This window comes from Plectropomus leopardus, chromosome 7 (genome assembly GCF_026936395.1).
Source record: "Plectropomus leopardus strain MGB_pleo_1.0 chromosome 7, ASM2693639v1, whole genome shotgun sequence".
Classification (NCBI taxonomy): domain Eukaryota; kingdom Metazoa; phylum Chordata; class Actinopteri; order Perciformes; family Serranidae; genus Plectropomus; species Plectropomus leopardus.
This window is the reverse complement of record NC_142182.1, coordinates 22,237,596-22,250,806: the sequence shown is the minus strand read 5'-3', so window position 1 is coordinate 22,250,806 and position 13,211 is coordinate 22,237,596. Positions and strand designations below refer to the sequence as shown.

Here is a 13,211-nt window from a genome sequence, read left to right as displayed (position 1 = left end):
ACTTCTCAAAACTATAGAGCACTGATGGTTCCTTCTTGTTGATACTTTCTCTTTGAACACATATAATTGTGAAATTACAGGGATTAGGTAATTATCTTGATCTACTATTATACACTTATTCTTGTAATTCTTGAAATATATTCTTCACCTACTAAATTGAAAATATTATGACACTGATAAAACTCAAGAATTCTCTCCAAATGATTATTATTATTTTAGCTATCTGCTGTACAGATGTAGATATGGATTTCATACAAAAAGTAATTTGTTATTTGAATAATAGAATACATGGAATTATGGAATGATTATATGTGTAATATGTGATTATATATATATATATATATATATATATATATATATATATATATATATATATATATATATATATAAGAAAAAGCTTGAACTCAGCTGTCATTGTGACAAGTTTCAGTGTTCAAGGATTAAATACCACTAGGTTGAATATATATATGTTGTACTTTATACTGGCCACTGTTTGGAAACGTTTATTTTAGGGTAGTGTTATAAAATGCATCAGAGCAAACATAAATGCTATCACATATTTTCTAACTCTACAGATGTATAACTTGCTAAAAATGACCACAAGCATTATTCCCCTCAGATGGTGCCGACCAACCCCGCTGGCTCACCGACTAACGGCAAAAAAATACACATAAAATGTGATTTTTGCATATTTCATCCAAACCACATTTGAAGGTGGTTTGAATTGCAATTCCCATAAGATTTCTACAGATGCATCTTAGTCTGCCTTGTTCTGGCCACTCAAAATGCATTTCAAAGTGTCTTTTGCATCTCTTGGAACGTAGCACACAAGACAATGTCTAATTCAGAGTGACAGCAGAATCCATGCTGCTAGCAGCAGAGCGCTATGGTAGGCAACAGTCCGTGGACAGACGCCAAAATACATTGTCTGCTGGCACTTTGGGGCGAGGCTCCTGTACAGGAGCCGAGTCTTCACAGACCAATTGTTTGGGGGGTGAAATGATGGACCTTATTTTTTTTATGCTTGTGCATTGGAAAGCCTTGTTACTAATCTAGCTACATTGCTACCGACTTCTACGTGGTTACCACAGCAAACCATGCAGATAAGTTGCTGATGTCTAGATAAACAAATCTAATCTGATCACTTGCATATAACAACGCAATCAGTCTGCCTTCAAAAGCTGAGGAAAGAAATCTGTCGTGCCTGCATTCTGACATAGCCTAAGTGCCACAGAGAGGATGATTTGTGTCTATACCCTCATGACTCGATTACTGAGATTCCCAGCTCACATTCGAGGTACTGAACAGCTCCAAATTGTACGAAATTCAGTATCCAGACCACTAAGTAAAAAAAACATTTTTTCACACATCAGCCAATTCAGGTTTCATTGCATTGGCAGCCACAGTATTTTTAAACTACTATTAATCATAAACAAGGCTTTGTATGGCCTGGCACTGGAGTATTAAACTCAACTTCTGAGCCCTTAGTGTCCTACAAGACCTCTCAGACACTCTACTGAGTCCAGGTTAAAACCTAAAAGTGCTCAAGTATTTAGCTGCATAGGCTCAACTCTGAAACTACTGTCAACAGAAGTATCTTCTAAAAATGTTCTTAAAACCCATTTTTATAGAATGACTTTTACTGTGACAGGGCTTTTTTACATCACTAATTTCTGTATTCATATACTGTACATTTCATTTCTGCGTTGTTTTGCAGCGGTTTTATTGTTGCTTATGTTCTGTCATTGTTTTTATTTTCCTAACACAGATTTCAATACATTTTAACTGTGTTTCAGATTTATCAAAGGTGCTAAACAGACACAGATTATTATTACTACATCACATCTAGCAGCAAGTAGAACACATGTCCACTCTCTGCTGTCACTTTTGCGATTTATCATGAACCAATCATGTTTTTACTCTGTGCGTGTGTGTGTGTGTGTGTGTGTGTGTGTGTATATATATATATTTATAGCTTCAAGTGGGAGGCGACCATAATAACATAATAACATGAAGTTAAAAGTCATATGCAGATAAACATAAGGAGCAGATAGCAATAAGCGCTCATTAAAATCTTGGACCGGACTGGAACAAGGGAGAGAGAAAAAAGTCTGCTGGCTGTAATTACCACACTGTCACTTGTTAGAAAGCAACCCACGCTGTTAGCATGTCAGATCACTTCCCAGCAGCATCAACCGATTGTTTTGTTGCTTTTCTGAAAGCAACTGTGCCAGATAATAAAGCAGAAATGCTTCGAATATAATAGAGAAACATTGGACTGTGTATTTATAAAGACAGGAGGCTACTACACTCACACAACGTTGCCTCTGCATCTTTTACTCACTGGATGGTTCAGCAAACAACTGAATAAACAAAATGTGACACGCAAAACAAAAAGATTCACATGTGATGCTTTTGTGCACAAACACATATCTTTTATGAGGTCTGATTTCCTGCACCATGAAGCACATGGTACCAATGTGTTCTGTTATTTCTGTTCTAGAAAAGCCACAGACTTGCTTTTTGTTTTTATTTTTACCCTCTTGACGATCCACGCGTTGCTAAATAATGAAGCAGAGACTCCATGAAATATGATCGTACAAAGGATGTCAGTGTCATATAATGTAAAAAGTGAAAGGGCTTTGAGGAATCCTTCAACCGTGAACTCCAGATGGCTCAACATGACAGCACTCCCATCGACGTTTAGCTGCTGCTATCATGTGAAAACATCATGAACCCGAAACCTGTTTCTTAAAATCCTTTGGATAAAGTGGAAAATCTATGGCAATTTCAAGAGACCTGTTTTTATTACAATGCACATCCAAAAAAACTGACATCTTGAAGTTTTGTTTTTGCGAAATAATACTTAAAAATTGAAACCCTCTTTACTTTTCAACAGCCAGAAGTAATCAATTGATGTTTAAACTGGCAGAGTTGTTTTGTGTGAGTGCCTGTTATTTAAATCAGCCTAAATGATCCAACCACTGAAGTGCACTACTGATTTAATACTAAAGATCTGGATGAATGAAAAAACAATATTCAGGGTCCTTTGAAGGACGCAGTTTGTAAAGGTTTGTTCTTTTAAATATTCTATTCTATATTATTCTTACTGTTATAGCCCCCGCCCCCAAAAGACCAAAAACATCAAGCACATGCAGTATATAAAGCCTCTTTCTGAGATTTTAGGACATTTCTAGGATTTTAGGACATTTCAGGGGTTTTAGCGCTATTCTTAGATTTTCTTGAATTATAGGACGTTTCTAGGATTTTGTAACAGTTTTGGGACGTATTTACAGTTCTAGAACATTTTTAGGATTTTAGGATGTTTCTAGGGGTTTTAGAACAATTCTTGGATTTTAACACATTCTCGGATTTTAGGATGTTTCTGGGATTTTGTAACGACTCTAGGATTTTGGGATGTTTCCAGGGTTTTAGGACATTCCCAGGATTTTAACACATTTCTTGGATTTCAGGACTTTCCTCTGATTTTAGGATGTTTCAGGGATTTTAGGACATTTGTACAGTTTTTTGACATTGGGGGCTTAGGTAGGACCTCTTAGCGGGGGTGTAAAGGATGCTCCACAGCCACATTTTTTGATAAACAAGTTCTATTTTGATGCTGTCTATGCACTCTGGCACCTTATGTACACTAAAAGTACAAGAATGATTCCCAATGTGAATCACTTCATTTAATTGTGAATAAGACAATGGCTGGGGGGGCCACCTGGCACCCTATCGGGGGCCAGATTTGGCCTACAGGCTGTAAGTTGAGTATCACTGCCAAAGACTGTGAAAAAATAATGGACTGGATGGCCATTGCGATGTCATGCGCTGGTGTGTAGACTCCTGTTTAGAAGCTTTTAAAAGATTTATCTATTAATGGAACCAGCTGTCACAGGCAGGGTTGCATTAGGAGACACACAAAGTCATTGTTAATTTTGGTCTCTTCATGGCATTTGTTGACAGAGGAAAAAGTATAAATAACAGCCCTATTCTTTAAACCACAGATTGATTTTAGAATACAGATGCTGCAAGATGTCACCGATTTTGTCCTCAAAATGCAAGGCAAAAAGGAGGCTGCATTTCTCTGCCATTTCCTGAAAGTGCCTTTGGAATAGGACAGCCTCTCAGCCTGCTGTAATGTATTCGATCTTGAGACGCACACTTGAAAGGTGCAATGGTGTGAGGTACATCTATCCCAGTGTGCTGGCACCATTTGAACAGATTTTATTGGCATCGCCCAAGCCAGGAAAGGTGCCTTTAAACAGGGAGTGCAAATCTAACTAGAGACAATGTTGGTTTTTGTGTTTTACAAAAAGAAAACAAACAGATAAACGTTTTACTGACAGGGTTCCCAAACATTTTCATGGAAAAAATTTCAAAACTTTTTCATGACTTTTAAAGGACCCAAAACAAATCTTTTTTTTTTTCCTTGCCCCACTTGCCCACGTTTCAAATATTTCAGATTCAAACCCTATTTAAACGTAATAATAACTAGCCACACAAAGGGAGAAAAGAAACGTGGGGAATGAAGAATGAAGAAACACACAAAATGTAAACAAGCTGTTGATGTTAACGTCAACAGCTCCAAAAAATAATTTCGCATTATGCTACATTACACAGAAGGTCATCCACAGATTAGTGCAACAAGTTTATTACACACAACAATATTCCACCACTTTTTCAAAACTTTCAATGATTTTTACTAATGCTATGACTTTTCCAGGCATGAAAAACATGCTTATAAAATTCCATGACTTTTCCTTGTTTTCCATGATCGTGAGAACCCTGTTATGATGTATAGCTATAAAAAGCTTTTAATGACATTTCATCTTTTGAGACACCCAAATATCTTTACTGTCCCAAAATTAGTTTTCCTTCCGTTTCGTTTCATCTTGGAGTGAAATCCTTTTTCTCCAGTGATCAACCAAAAACTACAGAAACAGGTTTGATATGAATTTTTATTTAAAGACTCCAATTCTTACAGAAAAAGTCATTTGAAATTAATCTTTAGTGGCTCCATATTTCCTATTAAAACAGTAAAACCTGTGCTGTCTGTTACAATATCACTAACCTCAATAACTGATTTTGTCATGTATCAATGGACAAATAATTTCTGATTAGTGTAATCACAAGCATCATGCAGAAGCCATGAATCACTCCTGTGAGGGCTGATGAAAAATAACAGTTGGATTAATGCATTTTGGGGCAAATGAATTGTTTTATAATAAAAACACAGATCTGTATTAACTTAAAAGATGGCTGTATGAGACAACATTATTCTCAGCTGAATGATTCTGTCGCTTTGCTGAGAGCAAGGCAGCCCAGTTTCTTTTTTTTTTTTTCCCCGAGTTCGAATCATTCTCCCTCTTATTCACATTACTTCAACCGCTGGGTCTGAGAGAACAATGCTATGAGATGATGTCTGATGAGTGGCTGTGCATGAGCGTACCAAAAACGAAAAACAACAGTCTTTGAAAGAAACATCTGAAGGCATTGCACAATTCCAAGATTGATCAGTGAGATTTTTAAGGCAAAAAAGTTGTCTAAAATACTTCGAAATAACACGTTAAGATGTCATATTACAATTTTTTAAACCCACTGATGCATCACTGTTAAAAAAATCTACACATGCAAATTTAATGCATGCTATAAAAAAATATTAGAATAAAACAAGATATTCATCACGAGCATTCGATTAAACCACTTAGTTAATATTAGAAGGTACAGTAAACAACTTTCATGTTGTATGTGTGAAGATTACGTGGGCGTTCATATGGCCTGGCATGCTGACACGATACCGCCTTGGCAGAGTGACATGGATGCAACAATGAGCAATGGGAGGCAGCGAGGTGTATAAGCCTACTTCATTAAAGCTTCTTTGTCCACCAGAAGCGCAGCGTTGTTATTTTTTCTTATTTAATTTGCCTTGTAGTCTCCTACACTATAAATGCTTTTGATTGTCACACCTACACTGACGCAGCCTCAGAGAAACAGTGATTTCACACATTGCAGCTGCGCGTGACAAACTCATCCGTATATGTTAAGACATCCAACTCCACTGAGATCCTGTGCAAACAGCATTCACATCCTCGCCCTGAGGGAAATCCACACGTGCCAAAGAAAAGAGATACATGCTGTCATATCTATACCGCGCATCATAGAATGATGTGGTAGACGTGTAGTTTGATGCTGTAGCTTTGTAGCCATCTGGACAGAGTTTCTTAACCTCTTTCTGGGCTGATATATTTATAATTTTTTAAATACTTTTTTTTACAAATCAATTGACAGATTGTTAAACCCCTCCCCTGGACAGCTATTGTCCAATCACAGATTACCGTGGCAACCATTTCTATGTACGTCAGACCTGTCAAGCTACAGATTTCTCCACGTTGAAACAGTGTTCTGCGAGTGGCTGCAGAAAGAGCACTGTGCATTTAAAGAATTTAGAGGAGTGGTGGCCATTTTCCAACCTTTTCAAAACCAAAAACATAAACTAAAGTTACAAGCCAAAAGCTGATAAAATATGCAAGTGGCTGCTAGATTTGCTTCACTAACTAGCCAAAAAGACAATGGCAACCTATGTAGTGACTGGTATATTTTAAGAGTTCACCAGCCACAGTGCCAGGGGGGACAAAAAAACTCTACATGTGTCACATGACATATCACGATACATAGTTACAATTATGTCGACCTGGTTTCACATGGGACACAAACAGCAGTCTTGTGGGTGAAAGTCCTACGTTTATCTGACCAGACCTCCTTTCATCGCGGACTTTATCACTCTTTAAACCAAATCACCTGACTTTCTCGTTTGCTCCTGTCACAAAAGGCCACAAAAGGTCACCGCCTTACAATAACGGAAATATAGGTCGTAATAAGCTGCTGTATAAAACGATATATGTACTCGTATTTCGGACAGTCTCCCAAACAAAGTTACTCATGGCAGTGGTATGGTTGACAAACTTATCGGTCACCCTTCAGGATGACATCAAGTCTTTAAAATTACTCTTGTAATATAGGAAACAATGAAAATACAAACATGTATGTAAGCTAAGCAGCTTAACAGAGTAATGTTAGAACGAGATAACAGTCTGACCCTATATTTTTCTTATAATACTTATAGTAGCATTCACACTGCAATACAAGACCAATGTTGTTTTTGTGTTTCCATGTTGGCTACCTTTTTCCCTGGGATCTGTAAACCTTAACATTATGGATGTCAGCCATCACATGCATATTCAAGACATGATTTTACAAGACTCTTGTAAAGACTAGTAAACTGTAAACATCAAAAGGCTGGCTGCAAATAGCCTTTTAAAAATGACAAAAGCTAAGATTAATTGATTTTAATACCATCATTAATTAATATCTGCTGGAGACGGTTGTCATTTCAGTTGGCGAAATCGATGGTAACAAATTGTGTGAGTGGAAAGCTTGACAGACATAGAAACAGTAGCTAAGGGGGGGTGAGGCTTTGAGAACAGTCGGTTAGAATCAATACTGTTCATTATCATTATATGAGAAAAGGATGTTGTGTTTTTGAATAGAGATTTATTTTTTTGTGAAAATGTATCATTATTTCTTTAAGACATTTCTCAATTTATCCTTATTACGTTATTGTTATCCAGGAGTCCAGGAAACAGATTTTTAAAATGATCTCTTAACATTTGAACAATGCACTTTGTACAAAAAATCTGACTCTTGTATGTCCTATGTTTTTTCATGAATATTAGGTCCATATCCAGATTTAAATTTTCTAAACATTTTTAAATATGAAAATTAAACATTTAAGGAATTGAGTGCTCAAAAGTGCTTTTTACTTTAGTTTCCATTAGTTAAGAATCTATTTTGAGTCCAAGTTCTTGAAACAGAATATATGCCATTCAGCTCGACATATTGGACCTGAAACTGTGGTCCAAGGAAAGAGAAGGATAAGAAACTCTGTTTTTGAAAATGTTAATACTAAAATAAATATCGCATCTCTGAAAAGACTGTTTCTCTGAGAAAACAAGCTAGAAACCCTTAACTTTCACTCAACCTCCGCCTTGTTATGTAAGTGTCATGCATGTTTCATATACAAATACATGTACTGCATGTACAGTGTATATGGGATTGTGGGTGTGAGATGAGGTTGACATCATGTCGTGATAAATAAATGAAAGGCCCTGCCTTGTGTTTCAGGAGGAGAGTCACAGAGTCCCGGCAGTTTCGCTGCAAGTCAACTCTCCAAAACATATATATACAGTATATACAGAAAATATGTATACATATAAAAAAACGGTTCCTGCCTGATCTTGTCCAAACTGGTTCAGTCTGGTGTTGCTCCATTCCAGTATCAGACCTGACACCAGTGCTACATTGTGCAATTTAACATCTCCGCTGTTGTATGGGGCCCCCACTTTTAAACAACAATACAGAAGAGTACAAAATCTACCAGACCACCCGTCCCCATACAGAGGGACCCTATTCAGTCAAACCGAATAACCAGCTTTTCTGGAAAGAGTCTAGGCCAGCAATGAGATGCTACACATAACAATATGTCGAATTTGGCAGAAAACTGTTGCTACATGTGTGTGCTTGATCACTAGGTCTACTTTTAATCACCTTGCACACATGACACATACATTGTTTTCTAACCGTATATAAAAAATACAGGCCTGTCGTTCATGATTTAAATATGAATAACTTATGTATAAACATGAATAAGGCCTGTTAGTCATGATTTAAATATGATTACAGGCCTCAGTATAAAATGTAATATGTATACCAGCAGTAAAGAAGCAGCAGTACATATACAGTATATTGACCAATACACAAAAAAGGCATAAATTTGTACAGTGTATAAATATCTAAGAAACTGTTTTACAAGCAGTTCATAAGTAGATGTTTAAATGAAGCATCAACAGCCAAGAAGATGATTTTGAGGCGCAAGTTTAGAAAAATGTTGTAAACGGTCTCTTACATTGATTCCTTGACTGAATAGGGCCCTAAAAAGTACTGATAAGATCTACAGTTTGTAGTACACAAAGTCAAATGTATAAACATTGTTTTTCACACATTTACACGGGTTAAAACGGGGAAACGGTGTCTGTAGCTTTTCTGATGGAAAATAGTTTGTGCTTTGCTTAAAGTCACACTGTAAAGTTTTCATGTACACATTAATGGCCAAAACAACAAGGTTACAATTGAGTTTCACCTGAAACTTGGCTAAAAGTGACAGTGCAATTACCTGTTTTGGGTGTGAGTATTTCCAAAATTTTTAGAGAAATACTCAAGAACAACTAAGTTTTGAATATCAAATTGTCACTGTGTGTAGGCTCTGGAGAGTTTGTAGATTGCTCTTTTACAGAGGACAGCAATTATGTTTAGCTTACATTCACAAGTTACAATGGACTCCAATGGTGACCCACTTTTTAGATGAAAATAACCCCGAACATTATAAAAAACACTAACCAAACATCATGTACAGCCATAATCGGCAATAAGGTCCCACTGCAGAGCTCCAGGCTTGGGCTCACCTCAGGCACTGGGACTCATCTTCATCACCAGGACAAGTGGTGGAAAACGGCGTGTGTTATCATGCTCCCTTCAAATAACACTGACATGCCTGTTATTATATTGCACAGTGTATTCTTTTGTTGCGAATATTTTCAATAAATAAAGTAGCCTATTAAGCGTACATTTAAAGCCTCATTATGTAGCAATTTGATTCTGTGCACTTTGGCGTCAAGCGAAGGTGTCTACGTATAACACTACAGTCGTAAAACAAACATAGCACTGTTACGCCTCCCTTACAGACACCGTGCATTTGTTGAAAAGCTTGGGGATGCTGAGCTGGCAAAGATGTTGTGAAAGGCCAAATGCTAGTTCAGATAGGTTTGGAAGGTTCCAAACTTATAAGGCTTACTTGAAGATGGACAAGGACGGAGACGTACCAGGACGAGCTAACTGGCTTTTTTTTTTAGCTGAAGGCTGGTGTGTGACATAGTGCCAAAAATCCGCACACACTTCTGCTGCCTGCTGGCCAAGTTACGTGGTGCCGAAAGCAGGCGACCAGGCGCTCTGTAGAAGTGGGACGCCATTCTCCCTGTCGAAAGTTAGTGCACTATTAGATCCATGTAGAAACTAATATTTTAAGGTAGGAAAGCTACATAATGTTGCTTTAATACATTTTATCACGTCTATGTCCCTCTATATGTTTAGAATACGTTCATCAGGATATGATAGCATGCAACCATTATTTAGCTGCTTAATGTTATGGTGCTACCTAAATTATTTAGTTACACTCATATCAATATTAGGGTTGTATTGTTTATTTTGGTGTTACTAGTGGAGGTTGTGTGGCTAATACACACTGATGAACGCATCATATCCTGGTAATTGTGTCTGGCTGGCACAACCAATGTCAGACCTACTTCAAGCACAGGACCAGAGTGTCAGACACAGGAGGTGGGCCCAAACCTGGAGCTCTGCTGCTGGATCCTTCTTAAAATAGTGCTTGGATGACAGAGTATAAGTGGATTATGCTGCAAAATATATTGCTTCTACAGACATTTTCAAGTGTATTTTCACAATGAAACTGGTTTGGCATGGATCTGATCATTTGTCTGCAATGTCATTCTGTTCTACCCATTTAACACTCAAAAACTCAGGTAATTTGCCTCATCAGAACTGTGTGGCGTGATCAGATCTGATTGACAGTGCTGGTAAAATAAACTACCTTGAAACAATCATTGTGCTTTGATTCAAACATCATAAGACTGTAATAGAAGTGTGTGACATTACGTTTTCCCGTATGAGTCATGTCCACTTCAAACCTGTGAAAACACCACGGACGAAACAAAAAAGAAATATGTTGTGGAAAAGCCTAAGTAATACAACATTAAAATAAATGTGATTTTGTTGGACCTCATTGCTCATAGTAAGAGACTGACTGATAAAATAAATTTAGGAACTTTGACTTCTGTCACATATTCAGCAAAAATATATGCTGATACTGTGCGGCTGTGTCAATTTCATCTGTGTACATTCCCAATTTGGAGGTTACTTTTTATGATGTTTTTAGACTCTACCAAAGTATAATTACCCATTTTTATTTCCAGCTACGAAAGTCTGAGGGGGTCGTTTGTTTTTGCATCTGGGGGAAAAGCTGTCAAAGATCATAATACAGAGAGACCTTTTAGATCGATCCAAAAAAATGGAGAGTGAGTGTATGTGGAAACAGAGAAACTGCCACAGGAATCCATTGTAAGTGTTGCAAATCTAAGCTGAGAACAGCTGCTATCTTCCTCAAATTATTCAGAGGCACCTCTCAAGCCTTAAGGAGGTGAGAGTTTGATACATAAAACATTGTGTTTCTGTTGACTGTTCCTTTAAGGAGCTTATTTGCAACCTGCTACTAAAATAATATTACTGGCTTTTGATTACAATATTATTGGAGAACATGAAACTAAAAACTGTGCTCACTGTCACTACTTTGATCCATATGGGTAGTTGCAATAAAACCTCAAAACAACATCTTTGCATTTTGGTTTGTTGGCTAACGATATTCTGTGCACGTATTCACAGTGTGTTGCTAACACAGAGGTGTGAGTCACCTGGTCTGATAGCTACCAAAGTGCTTTAATTCTCAACCTAAAGTTTGGCAACTATTTTATGAAAACCATGTGAGAAAGGTAAAACTGAGAACTCGACAGACTGACATACCGAACAATTAATTAAACAGCATTTTCTTTTTGGCAATATTAAACAAAGTGAGAGGTAGAGAGACGTAAAACAAAACAAAAAAATGCATCTGAATGCTGTTCATGAAAATAAAGAGACTCTAAAATCGTTAACACACAGTCAGGTTCGGTAGCGAGATGTGTGTTTTTGACTTCTGGGCTTGGAGATCCACATTTCCAGAAGTCACGGTGGACATGGTGCCTGTGAATGTAAGAGTAAGGCTAGTTCTAGTCCCTGCTGCATTTGATTTGACCAGAAGCACTGCTTCCTTTTGAGTCAAGGCAGGTGGATGGAGCAGAGGGTAGGAGCGTGGGAAGATTTCAGGTGGGTGATGGGCTTGTTCTTAATGGAATATGGCAGTGGGGGTGAGGGTGGGAGTAGGAGTTTGTGTGGGAGGGACAAAGCCCTGAGTGCAGGACAACAGTGCATGCTTCTCTTAAACTAGCACATGCTCCATTTATTAAAAAAAAACAAAAACATACACACTCTGTAATGAAGAATGTGGCACCAGGGCCTAAAACGTTTTTGTACAAAGTCACAACCTCCAGTTTCTGCAGCCAAAAAATAGTAATCTGAAAGGTTTTCACATTGATTGGTAAAAATTTCCTCCTGAAAAAAATTCTCCACTCCAGTCCTTAATTTTGTAAACATTTATATATTGAGATATTGTGAAAGATAAAGAAAGTGGAAATAGAAATCGCAAATGAACAGTGTCTCCCCAGTTTGGACGTTTCATTCTGATGACCTCGAGTGGTCCGTTTTTGTACTGTTAATGCTTCCTAGTGGAAGTTGCCGATCTCACAACTCCGCCATGACCCTTCAAAACCCCAACCTTCATCCACTAAGGAAAATGTCCCTTCTTGTAAAAGCATTCCACTCGGGGGTTATCCGCGTCATGCCCACGGCTCATGGCCTACACGTCCCCGAAAGTGCAACATGAGAGAGCGGCCGAGGTTCGCCGTGTGCTCAAAAGCTTCCAGTGAAGAGTAGGAAGAGGAAGAAGCAGAGAGAGGAGAGTATAGACGAGTAGAACCAGCTGGCCGGCGTTGAAGCGAGGCCTTGGTCTTTAGATTCGGCTTACCCGTCTGCAGAGGAGGGGGTGGACAGCCGGTGGAGGACAGGTGGTGTAAGGAGGTGGCAAGGGGCCAGGTTTGATCCCTCTGGTCCTCATATAGGACAGGAACTGGTCCGGGATTTCGGCAAGTACTTCCTTAGCCAGGCGAGCCATGCTGAGGATATGGTTTCCTCGTCGGTCAATGTAGTCTCTGAAAGGAACGAACTGTGGAGAAGAAAGGAGAGGAAACAAGGACAGCAAATGAGACAAGCAGAGGAGAGGAAATACAAGAAAAGGAGAAAAGGAGAGAAAAGGAAAAGAGGTGAGGAGAATAAACAAAGAAAGGAAACAAGAAGAGGAGAGAAGATAAAAAGAGGAGAGGAGAGAATATGGTTCGATAAATATGAGACAAGACAAAAGAACAGAATAA

At 38.1% G+C, this 13,211-nt stretch overlaps 1 protein-coding gene across 1 annotated transcript in view; it reads right to left on the bottom strand.

Annotated features, from left to right (window-relative positions):
• Window positions 1-4,763: 4,763 nt before the first annotated feature.
• LOC121950125 (copine-8-like) overlaps window positions 4,764-13,211 on the bottom strand; it is an 85,957-nt gene continuing 77,509 nt past the window's right edge. Inside the window, exon 21 of the mRNA XM_042496043.2 lies at window positions 4,764-13,006. Within this exon, the coding sequence (XP_042351977.1) occupies window positions 12,794-13,006 (213 nt within the window). The 3' untranslated portion in view covers window positions 4,764-12,793. The remainder of the gene's footprint in view (window positions 13,007-13,211) is intronic.